The sequence below is a fragment of the Globicephala melas genome, chromosome 2 (assembly GCF_963455315.2).
Source record: "Globicephala melas chromosome 2, mGloMel1.2, whole genome shotgun sequence".
Lineage (NCBI taxonomy): Eukaryota > Metazoa > Chordata > Mammalia > Artiodactyla > Delphinidae > Globicephala > Globicephala melas.
Genome location: NC_083315.2, coordinates 14,691,567 through 14,704,557, shown reverse-complemented (window position 1 = coordinate 14,704,557; position 12,991 = coordinate 14,691,567). Strand labels below are relative to the sequence as shown.

The window sequence follows — 12,991 nt, the reverse complement described above, 5'->3', positions numbered from 1 at the left end:
GGGATATAGCTGGGCTCTACCACCAAACACTCTGCTGTCAGAGCACATGCTGCTCCCCATTGCCATCCTGTCCTACAACCTGGGAGGGCTGCTCCAGATGTGGCACTGAACCCGGAGGAAGAGTCCTCTTCACCCTGTACCTGTCAAAGCAGAAAGACAGATGCGTGTCCAAACCACGTAGCTAGTGTGGAGCCTTAGTACCTGCACTCCTCTTAATCATGGCTCTACTACCAGATCAGCATGAGACGTTCTTGAAATTATTCATAACAATGGGATCCTTTCTCTCACTGAAGCTTAAGTGCATGTTGAATGAAAGCAAGGACATTATGTAGCCATTTGCCTGCCATTCTCCCTCTGTTAAAGCGGTCCAAGATCTCAGCAAACACAAGCAGCGCCAATTGCCAGTTCATAGTGAGAATGAGCCTTACAGGTCCTCTGATCCCATCCCCCAACACTTTGAGACCCAAACCCTTGCAACTATAAGAGTCAAAGGAGTGCTGCCTACCCACGGTGTGGGACCATTTTACAAAACTGATTTGATGGAAAAGATTAGGCTGAGACGAGCGCTCACCTGCTGGAGTAACCATATTCTATCCCACATTCAAAGTGTGGAACTTTGGATGCCAGGAAACTTGATATTCCAGGACCTAAGGGGCAGACAGTTGTGGCAAACACCATTTTACAGCATCCTTCCTCCCAGGCCGGCTAGCTGACTCTGTCCCCATTAGAGGCATTATCTGAGCCATGTTGTGACAGTACTGCTGCTAAGCGATAAACTATAAATACCCTGCAATACTGGTCCTCAAAGTTTCAGTTTCTTCTTTCTACTCTTGCTATACATGCACATTTTATTAGTTCTGGTAACCCAAGTTTTTTTCCCAGTTTCCGATTCTGTCTTTTTGAGATACACAGCACATTCATCTAGTCCTGCCTGGGAGATTCCATACATCAAACTACAACAAATAACAAAAGGATTGTGTGGTTGTTAAGAGCATCAAGGACTAAGTTTCAATCCTGAGGTCCCCCACAAGGGCCAAATTGTTGTCTCCAGCAACTAAATTAATCCATGCTTTCTTAGGAAGCACAAAGGTTCTCGTTAATTTTAAGTATAAACTCAGGTGTGAAAGACCTTGAGATTGGTTTAATATTCAGCAGTTTTCAGAAGAAGTTGCCTATAGATAATCACAGAAAGGTTGATTTTATTTAGACCGCCTACTGAATCACAGCAGCTTGGCTTTTGTTTTTCAGATAGTGGCTGCAGGTTCTTTGTAGCATGGCCATGTCCCAGCTGCCGCTGGGCTCTGGGAAGAGACAGTTAAACTCATAAGGACCTTGGTGGCCTGTTTTCCTACAGAGGGGTGTACAGTGCAGGTGCATGGAGACTGAACTTGATCTTTCCACTGGAAAAACTATTCACTGAGACATCCTTGCTTTCATCCAGCATGCACTTAAGCTTCAGTGAGAGAACGGATTCCCATTTCCATGAATAATGTCAAGAAGGCCTCATATTGACTTGGTAGCACAGCCATGATTAAAAGGAGTGGCAATAGTAAGGGTTCATATTAGCTAAGTGGTTTGGACACACATCTGGCTTTCCACACTGATGGGAGCAAGGTGAAAAGGTTCTTTCTCTATGTTCAGAAAAAGTGATGGATTTGATAGGGAAGCAAACATTCATTGTGATATTCATATGTTTGTATAGAAGTGGCCTCTTTTAATATAACTGACTTCATTCTAATGGACAGGATTAAATGGCCTGAAGGGTCACTCTATTCTGTACCCCCAGATCTTGAAAGTACGTTGTCAACCTCATTTTTTGGTATTCCATAGTAACTGTGAATATATTTTTAATATATGTGTTTAATACATGTTTAATAGTTATGGATAATTTAAGTACTAAGATTTCTGTGGATTATTTTGTAGAAGTAGAGATACATTTTATCATTAAAAAATAATTTTTAAATGAAGAAACAAGACAACTTGATATAGAAAGCTGATGTTAGGGAAACGTTACAAGTTAGATCTTATAAAGATCTTGGTTGCTGAAAATATTAGAGACATAGGTTGATTGTTACAAAAAAGCACATAAATAAGAAATGAAAAACTATCATGGATCATTACAAGGATTTATTTTTGGTATTACAGTAGCTATAAATATGGTAGATCTCCTCTTTTAGACGCTCACACAGACTCATGCACAAAAGCACCAATCACAGAACAAGGCTGGAAGCAGGCTGGGTGGCGACTCCTGTCCCAAATCCCTCATTTTGATGGAATCAAGCATTTCTTTTAATATGATTTCACGGAAATTTTATTTAGCTTTATTTTTCTAAGATAAAAGGTAACAGATTCTTGTTTAAAAAGGATTGTCATAACCTAAGCTCTTTTAAGCCAGAATGTTTTATATGTTTCCCTGAATGAAATGTCACAGCTGCCCTGGAGTAGCACAGGCTGCAGAAGAGAAGCTGGGTCAGCTGCCAGATATTGTTCTCACGGCACATAACGCACTTAGCTGCGTTTTGTGCACTCATTTTAATATCTTTTCCCAGTACTTACCCAAATTCCTCCTATGGAGATGTCATAAAGTGAATTATGAATGTATTGACACAGTGATTCGTATTGTGGATTAGGTATGGGTTGCATGATAGTTTCAAGGACCTCTAATACCCAAGTAATATTGACAGATTGGTAAGCATCCAAAAAATAGGAACACCAGGGTTATAAAATGAAAGAACTAAGAGAATTATGAAAAATAAGAAAATACATAAAACACCAGGGGAAACTCTGAATGAAGCCAACCAAGGTCATGATCATGTCTATATCATATCTATAGAAAGTTAAAAGAGCTATGAGACTTATTATATGAGCTACAAAATGAGATCAGTTGCAAGGGAAACTTCCAAAGGAAAAGTCAATTTAGTTAAAATTTTTATTTTTACTTGATTTTCTTCTGTGACATTCGTTAGCTCATAAATGGGTTCAGTAATATTCCACAGGGAAAGTCATGTGTTTTTAATCCAAAAGTGGAACAGTAACATTTTAAGCATTTCATAGTTTAACTTCATTCTGAAGTGTTAAAAAAGAACATTTGACATCAACCATATAAGATTTATGAATTTTGAACAAATTTGTGTAAGACTTTGTCCAAAGCCTCTTGGTCCCCCAAAAGACATTAATACATTGTGGAATTTATGGGCTGTAGTGTTTCTTTTTAAAGCCAAGAGAAGAGTTAGATTTAGAAGTAACACTTTAGAGTGAATAAAATTTCAGACAAGGAGTATTTCTATTTTAGTTTTACTTTATTGCTGGACTTTAATTATCAGCAAGATTTAAAAGTGGGTACAGACCATTTTAGCAATGTATTAAAATCTCTAACATATTAAAGGATTGTACTTCTAAATACAGAATATCAATGCTACATGCATGTAAATACTGAAAAAAAAATCAGTCGTAGAAAAAGCAAGGAGACATAGAGGTTTAAAATTAAATGCTACACTTTGAAGAAACAAAAGGTCAATTTTTTTTTCCTTCTTTCCTCCTATCTTCTTTCTTCTACTTTATTCTTTCTTTCATTTTGTCTCTTATCAATAATTCATAAACTTTTCTTGAAATGAAGAAAATTAAACACATTTACATGAGGTCCTGAATATTTTCAATGTGTGCTTAATACCTTTTAAAAATCTGTTATCTTTGCTATCATGGTAGGTAAAACTCACCCAAAGATAGCGAATGCTTTGATAGCTTTGACAATTCTCAACAGTCCTGTCTGTGTCTAAATATCGATCTGCGTTTTATAATGTACTAAGAAGTTAGGAACTCATAAGAACTGATAGGTCACTCAGTGGCTCAGATGAGAGTATATTATCTTTGATACTATTGATTTTCTGTGCTTCATTTATGTTTTAAAGTATGTCTACAACATAGTAGAAAAAAAGATCTTGATTTGATAGGCTTTTCAAATATATTTATATACTTCCTTTTTTGGCCTTGAGGCTCTATTTGAGGATGTCTTATTGTGTTTTGTCATTAATTCATCTTATTTGAAGACACAACGTAAAGGTAAAAAAGCTAAAGATTTGAATTGTCCTCTAAGCAGTACTGTGCGTGTGTGAGGAGAATTCTTTGGCTTTTGTTCACTTTTGGACATAAATGAAAGAGCATAAGATATTTCTAAGAATAGAATTAGAGTTTGGTTTTCAGACTAGATTCCTTCTGACCTCTGAATATTCCCCCAACCCCTATGGACTCTGACAAGCTTCAGAAGTTTGTACCTGAAACATGTTCAGAGTCTTCTTTGACCCACTTCTATCTGCCAGTTTCCAGGAACAATCAGTCGAGCCCCAGGAATGAATGTCGCCAAAGTTGACATCTTTGTTTATTGTCTTTTCTGAAGGAACGAAATCAATTTATTTGAGCAGTCTGCCCTTGAGGTGAATGAACTAAACTTCAAATATGGAAATTACTAGCACTTGCTTAAAGATTTTAAATTTCAATTTTGCGTTTGAGGTGCTCATCATTTTTAACACAAAGGATTCTCTGCAATCTGTTTGCAGGTCCCCCTAAGTGTGCAAAACCTATACCATTTAATTGAATAGTGGTATTAAACTGGAAACCAAATAGTGAAAGAATTTAATATCAGAGCACATCAATGGGGTGTTCACTTCACCTCCAGACTCAATGTCCCTTAATATGCCATCATAATACCTGTTAATAGAGAGACCAGCTAGAATAGAGATGCAGAAAACTTGGCTAAATAATATGAGAACAGAAAAATATGTTCTCCAGAAATATGTGTGTAATTTTTGCCACTTCATTTAGATGGTTATTCTGAAGCGTTTAAAAATAGCACTGGCTTGGGACACCAGGATAACACTGTAATATCTTGGAATTGAATTTGCTACATTTCTCCTTAAGTGTTTTTCTCTAAGACACATAAAGTCATGTGCACATTCATAGAGTCCTACATATTTATGTTGTAGACTGGTTAGTAATATTTTGAAAATCCATGAAGATTGTTTATTTTATTAAAATCATCATCATCCAAAAATGTTATAAAATACTAATTGGCTAGTAACGAACTACATTCTGTACAGGTTTCATTAGATATGAAAGGGTGTCTTCACATCTATACCAGTACTGTAAAGGAGAATTTGTAAAGGGAGATTTCATAAGTAGCCATTATTAGAAATATAAATAAGTAATAATTATGAAAGTAAGCATTTATGTCTAAATAAAAGGAATGAGTAGATTTCAAGGTATAAATGCAATTACGATTTTTTACTCTAAAGATTGGCAACCTATGTCCTGCAAGTCAAAGATAGTTTTACTGACGAGAACTCTTATTGAATGAAACATGTCCCTGGCTCTCCTCTTCCTTCCTGAGAAGGACTGTCCCTTGCCTACTGCCTCCTCAACAGGTTCTGGGTCTCTGACCCACTTGGGAAGTGACAGCCCAAGGTCAAGTCATAAGTGTCTTTTCCTTTCCTTTCCCATCCTCACACACACACAAAAAATGAGACTGAACTTTGGCATGTTGCTTGTAAAAGACTGTTAATCCCAGAAATAGAACCAGATGCTTTTTGGATGAATGGATGGATGGATGGATAGATGAAGGGAAGGAGGGATAGAGGGATGGAATTATATATGAGATTTGAAGAACCATTCAAGGCTTCCTTTCGTGACTCAAGTAGATATTTTTGCCACATTTTCCCCAAAGCAACCTTTAAATTAATCCTATTTTCCCGTGAAAGTAATCTGTCACACTCTTTTAAAAGTGAGAAAATAGCCAAGAGCACAAAGTGCAGTAATACAAGCATACTTAAGAATGAAGCCAAACTCTTAAAAGTAACAAATGTTCAGGGCAGAAACATAGTTTATATGGTGTCATGAATCTGACAGTATAATTTGCCTCATATAAAATACAATAACATAATAGCTACATTAATTAAGTACTTACTACATGCCAGGTACTCTCCTATGTACTTAATATGTATTAAATGTTTGATTTTCACAGCAACCCTATGGAGTGGTTATTGTTATTGGCCATGTGGTAGAGATAAACTAACCGAAGACTAGACGGATTAAGTAATTTATTATAACCTCATTTGATCTTTATTGGAGAAGTAGTTATTCCACTATCTGTAACCCATTTTCAACAGCCTTTCTTTTTCTGTTTCTTTTATTTCCCTTTTTTCCCTCTCCCTCCTTCCCTCCACCAAACATGGGTTTAAGTACATATGATATCAGACATTGACACCCTCCTTGTCCCAGAGAAGTGACAAGACACACAGGCTCTGTCCCTTTGCAGGCACAATGTTAATTCTTTAATCATATTGAAGTTGATTTATCTTGACCTGAAATTACCAGGTTCTTTTCAGACTTCTTTACCAGAAGAACTCACAAGAAATAAGAGGAAATAGCAGTACATACAGTTCAGTGTTAATTGAGAAATTATTGATCACAGATTCAGAGTGCAGACTCTGAGGGCAGACTGCTCGTGTTTGAGTCCCAGTCCATCTTCATAGCTTTACAACCTTGGCACGTTTCCTAATTTTGCTATGCCTTAGTCTTCTCATCTATGAAATGGGAATAATAATAATGCCTATCTCTTATGGTCATTAATTTGATACTTGTAAAACAATACAAATATGCCTGGCAAATTGTAAATTGTTTATATTTTTATTGCGATAAAATACACGTAACATAAAATTTACCACCTTAATCATTTTTAAGTGTACAATTCAATGATATTAAATGCATTCATAATGTTGTGCAACCATCACCACTGTCCATCTCCATAGCTCTTTTCATCTTGTAAAACTGAAACTGTACCCATTAAACCAAAATCCTCATTCTCTCCTCCCTCCCCCCAGTCCCTGGCAGCCACCATTCTACTTTCTGTCTCTACAATTTTGACTACTCTAATCATAAGTGGAAACATACGGTATTTGTCTTTTTGTGACTGGCTTATTTCACTTAGCACAAAGTTCATCCATGTTGTAACATATGTAAGAATTTCCTTTCTTTTTAAGGCTAAATGACATTCAATTGTATGTTTATGTGACACTTTGCTTATCCATTCATCTGTTGATGGACATTGGGTTGCTTCCATGTTTTAACTATTGTAAATAATGCCGCTAAGATAGATGTACAAATGTCTCTTCAAGATTCTGCTTTGAATTCTTTTGAGTATATACCACAAAGTGGAGTTGTTGGATCATATGGTAATTCTGTTTTTGATTGTTTGAGGAGCACCCTACTGTTTCCCATAGTGACCACATTATTTTCCATTCCCACCAAGAGCACACAAGGGTTCCAATTTCTCCACAACCTCACCAACATTAGTTATTTTCTATTTTGTTGATCGTAGCCATCCTTATAACTGTGAGGAGGTATCTCATTGTGGTTTTGATTTACATGTCCCTAATGGTCGCTGATGTTGAATATCTTTTCATGTGTTTAATGGCCATTTGTGTATCTTCTTTGGATAAGTGTCTATTCAGGTCCTTTGCCCATTTTTGAATCAGGTTGTTTGCTTTTTGTTGTTAAATTTTAGGAGTTCTTTATATAGTCTGGATATTCTGTGGGCTACCTTTTTAGTCTGGTGATATTTTTCTGATGCACAAAGTATTCTGATTTTCATGCAGTCTAAAATGTCTATTTTTTCTTTTGTTGCCCATGCCTTTGAGGTCATAGCCAGGAACTCACTGCCAAATCCAATGTTCTGAAGCTTTTGCCCTATATCTTCGTTAAGAGTTTTATAGTTTTATGTCTTGCATTTATGTGTTTGATTCATTTTGAGTTAAATTTTGTTTATGGTGTTAGGTAAGAGTCCAACTTCATTCTTTTGCATGCGGACATCCTGTTTTCCCAGCACTGTTTGTTGAAAAGACTGTCCTTTCCTTATTGAATGGTCTTCGCATCATTGTCAAAAATCATTTTCCATTTATGCTACAGTTTATTTCTGGGCTGTCTATTCTATTCTGCTGGTCTATATGTCTGTCTTTATGCCATTACATACGCTTCTGATTAGTGTAACTTTGTAGTAAGTATTAAAATCAGGAAATGTGAGTTCTTTGGCTTTGTTCTTCTCTTTCAAGATTGTCTTGGCTATTCAGGGTCCCTTGAGATTCCATATGAATTTTGAGAAGGGTTTTTCTGTTTCTGCAAAAACATCATTGGGATTTTTATAGAGATTATATTGAATCTGTAGATAACTTTGGGTAGTATTGACATCTTAACAATATTAAGTCTTCTAATACATGAACATGAGATGTGTTTTCATTTATTTATGTCTTCTTTAATTTCTTTCAGCAATGTTTCATGAACAAGTCTTTCACCTCCTTAGTTAATTCCTAAGTATTTTATTCTTTTTGATGCTATTATAAATGGAATTGTTTTTGTAATTTCTTTTTTTATTGTTCAGTGTTACAGTATAGAAATGCAACTGCTTTTTGTGCATTGACTTTGTATCCTGCTACATACGTCATTGATGAATTCATTTATCAGCTCCAACAGTTTGTCTTGGGAATATTTAGGGAATATTTAGGTGTATATATATATATATATATATATATATATATATATATATATATATATACACACACACACACACACATACACACACACACACACACACACACACACACACATATATATATATATAAAATCATTTCATCTGCAGAGATCAATTTACTTCTTTCTAATTTGGATGCCTCTTATTTATTTTTCTTGCCTAATTGCTCTGGCTAGAATTTCCAATACTGTGTTGAATAGAAGTAGCAACTGTGGGCATCCTTGTCTTATTCCTGATTTTAGAGGAAAAGCTTTTAGCTTTCACAGTTGAATATGATAGCTGTAAGTTTTTCATGTACGGTTTTTATTTTGTCAAGGTGTTCTCCTTCTTTTCCTAGATGTTGAGTGTTTTCATCATGAAAGGCTGCTGAATCTTGTCAAATTCTTTTTTTGTATCAATTGAGATGATTACACGTTTTTTCACCCTGCAGGAATCCCTTAAGCATTTCTTGCAGAACAAGCCTGGTGGTAACCGACTCCCTCAGCTTTTCTTTGAGAATATCTTAATTTCTCCCTCACTTTTGAAGGAAACTTTTGCCAGATTTTGGATTCCTGGTTGACAGGTACTTTTCAGCACTTTGAATATATCAGCCCACTGCCTTCTGTCTTCCAAAGTTTCTGTTGAGAAATCTGCTCATATTCTTATTGAGGATCCCTTGTATGTGATGAGTTGCTTCTCTCTTGCAGCTTTCAAGATTCTCTCTTTGCCTTTGTCTTTCAAAAGTTTGATTATAATTTATCTCCATGTTGGTCTCCTTCATTTCATCTTACCTGAAGTTCCTTGAGCTTCTTGGATGTTTATATCAAATTTGGGAGGTTTGGATCCCATCAAACTGGGAAGTTTTCAGCCATTATTTCATCAAACATTCTCTGTCCCTTTCTCTATCTTCTTCTTCTTGGAATTCCATGATGCAAATACCGATCCATTTGATGGTGTCCCACAGGTCTTTTAGGCCCTGTTCACTTTTCTTCAATCTCTCTTCTTTCTCTTCCTCAGACTTGAGCATTTCCATTGTCTTATTTTTAAGTTAATTGATTCTCTTTTCTGCCTGCTCAAGTCTGCCTTTGAATGCTCTACTGAATTTTTAATTTCAGTCATTATATTTTTCAGCTTCAGAATTTCTCTTTGGTTTCTTTTTAGGTTTTCTGTCTCTTTATGGATATTTCCATTTTGTTCATACATTGTTTTCTTGACTTTCTCTACCTCTTTCTTTAGTTCTTCAAGCATCTTTAAGACAGTTGCTTTAAAGTGCTTGTCTAATAGATCGTCCATCAGGTGTTTTACATGGACAGTTTTTGTTGATTAATTTTTTTTCCTTTGAAAGAGCCATACTTTCCTGTTTCTTTGTATGCCTTGTGAAATATTTTTCAAAACTGGACGTTTGAATCTCATTAAGTTGGGACTCTGGAAATCACATTCTCCCCCTTCCCCAGAGTTTGCTGATTTTTGTTATCATATTTATTTAATTTATTTACTAGTTTATTGGCTTTGTAGGCTGTCTCTGTGCTGAGGTGTAATCTTGGGGTCTTTTCGAGTCTTTTCTGAGCTTTTCCCTGGCCACATACAGCCATGTTCTAATTTTCCCCACATGTGCATTTGATTTTGAATATCCTAGTCTCTCATATCTGGCTCCCAAAAGTCGGAAAAGAGAAAAATAAAGGGAGGTGGGATGAAAAGGGTACTGGTTCTTTAAATCACTTGGATGTTACTTTAGATCCAGGCAGAAAGGCTTACAACAATGGCAGAAGGTGCAAAACCAATGGCTGCATCTTTGTCTGCCCCTCAGTGATGAGAAGCACCAATCAATCGGTGATCAGAACACACTCCCAATGTTTTCAGGACAGGGTACATTTTGCCTACTGCGATTCCTGCAGGCTGCTTCAGAAACAGGTGTGTAGTTGACTGCCACATGGCTAATGGGCAGAGGATGCATAGCTACTTCTGGACTAAGTGCTGAAACTGACTGAAATTAACCACAGCTTGCAGTCTGAGCCTTCTCCCTGGAAGTTGCAAGGCTTCCATAGAGTCCAGAGTTCCAAAACAGTTGTCAGACAGATTCTGCCAGTGCAATTGTTTTCTATGTGGGAAGACAGATTCCTGATAGTTCCTACTCTTCCATGTTCCCAGAATCTTCTCTGTAAATGAACTTTTACATAATGAATTACTCATTAAATTTTACATTCTTTAACTAATGAATTTCTGTTATGTAAGGGAAACCTTTAGGAATTTGAGCTTTATTAGATTTGGAGAAGGATTACTGAATACCAACTATGGGTCTCAGGCAAAGAATAAACAAATAGCAACGAAACTTTAAAGGATGTATAAGAAGCATTGGGAGGTCATATTTCTTTGCTCTATTTGAAATTCTGTTATTTTGTATTTACCACACATTCTGATAGGCAGTCACGTTTGTTATTTTCTATTAATGAAAATTATAATAAAAGAATTAAATCAGTGCTTATTAAATGAGGTTTAATAGACCAAAAAGCTGTTTAAAACATAGATGCAAAGGTTGGAAATAACAAAGATGTAAATTGGTAATGAAAGGATTAGGAATCACTGTTCTAGAACTTCTATGAGTCTTAAAGAATTTTCTAATGATTCAAAAATACCAATCATATTATGTACTAAGATACAGTTACCTGCTGCACATAATTTAAGAAGGTCTCCTCTAAATGCCTGAGTAGACATCAAATATTGCATAATTTTAGAACAAGAGAAGACTTTAGAGATTAGTTTTATTTGGCTGATTGACTTTGCCTTGACTGATTATTACTTTAGAAATTTAATTTCTCCTTTTTCCTAACTCTCTGAAAATGGATATTACAGTGGAGAGCATCTCAGTAAAAGTTAGAGAAAATGATACTGACATGTGGCATAGTGGAATATTTTCATGTGCTGTGTGTTCCCTTTAGATAGTGATAAACTATTTGAGGGTCATTTAGCATCCATCTGTTACACTTTTATAGAGCATTTAAGTTTAAAACAGATTTTGAAAATTATCCTTTGAACTCATGCACAGACTTTCTGAAAATGCCTGTGTAGCCCACCAAAATATGTCTGATACGCCTCCATTTAAATTTTCCAAAAGAAAATGAGAGAGGAGATTTCAAAACGTAATCAATTTTTCCATAGGTAAGAGTGCCAGTGGTTTAATGAGAAAAATCAAAGTTAAATTTATTATATAGTTAGTTTTAGATTTTCCACAGAACTTTTAGAATAAAGGCTATTAATTTTGCCTTATTTAACAGAATAAAGATGAACTATAAATTAAAACACAATTATAAATGTGTTTTTAATCATTAATAGTATGGATTTTTCATTTGCCCAAATAAAGAGCATCTAACTTCTAAAACTGGTGTTATGGAAAGGAAAAGAAAAGGATAGTTGTACAGAAAGTGAAAAAAAAATTCACTGGTACTTTATTAAGAATATAAATATTCCCTCCAATGAAAACGCAGACCTACACGTGCACACGTGAATATCCTGACAGCTGTGCTGTTCTTCCAGCCTCTACAGATGACAGTGCAGCCGAGAAGAAAGGGGGAACCCTTCACGCCGGCCTCATCGTTGGAATTCTCATCCTCGTCCTCATTATAGCCGCAGCCATCCTTGTGACAGTCTATATGTATCACCATCCGACGTCGGCAGCCAGCATCTTCTTTATTGAGGTGAGTGTCCAGTAGAGTACATGAAAACCATGCTAGCTGATGAACTCCAGCCATCTGCTGACACCACCTGCATTTAATATTTAGCACATGATTCCTCCACTTTGCAGTTGTGAGCTGGCTGATGTCACACGTGCACGCATGCCTGTGCAAGTACCTGTTGATAGATGGCTTTCACGTGATGAGCTCAGTTGCCTTACCTCAGGAGCTTTTAAAGAAATAAGCCATCTCGCCTTTTACAGATCGAAAAGAAAATAGAAACCATATTTTTTATCTTAGAAACCATATTTTTTGTCTTATTGTACCAAGTATGTTAAGCAGCTGCTCTTCGATCCTAGAAGGAAATGAAGCGTATGCTGGAGGCTAAAGGATTTCGCTTAAATCAACTAATCGCTATAACAGTAATTGAGTATTGGCCAGATTCACAATACAATATGGTGACCCTGCTCTTAAAACGCTCACAAACTATTTAGGAAAAATACATATTCCCCTACAAAATAGCAGCTACAACAATAAGATTATGGTATGTGCCATCACCGTTTTGTGTGATGTGTGTATATTTATACATGTACGTATAAATGCACATGCATACACACACGCTCATGCAAACACAAAGAGAGCACTGTGCCGAATCAGTGTTGTGTTTTCATGTACAGAAAGTAGAGTTAGTGCCAGTGCCCAAGAGCAGTGAGGTAGGAGGACCAGCGGCTGTGTAAAAAGGGCCAGAGCCAAGCCCTGATGTCCAGAA

At 36.2% G+C, this 12,991-nt stretch overlaps 1 protein-coding gene across 3 annotated transcripts in view; it reads left to right on the top strand.

Annotated features, from left to right (window-relative positions):
* The window catches only part of PLXDC2 (plexin domain containing 2), a 414,801-nt gene that overhangs the window by 366,043 nt on the left and 35,767 nt on the right, over positions 1-12,991 (top strand). For all 3 annotated transcript variants that reach the window (XM_060293095.1, XM_060293094.2, XM_030837117.2), the window contains one exon: positions 12,086-12,246. In XM_060293095.1, the coding sequence (XP_060149078.1) occupies positions 12,086-12,246 (161 nt within the window). The remainder of the gene's footprint in view (positions 1-12,085; positions 12,247-12,991) is intronic.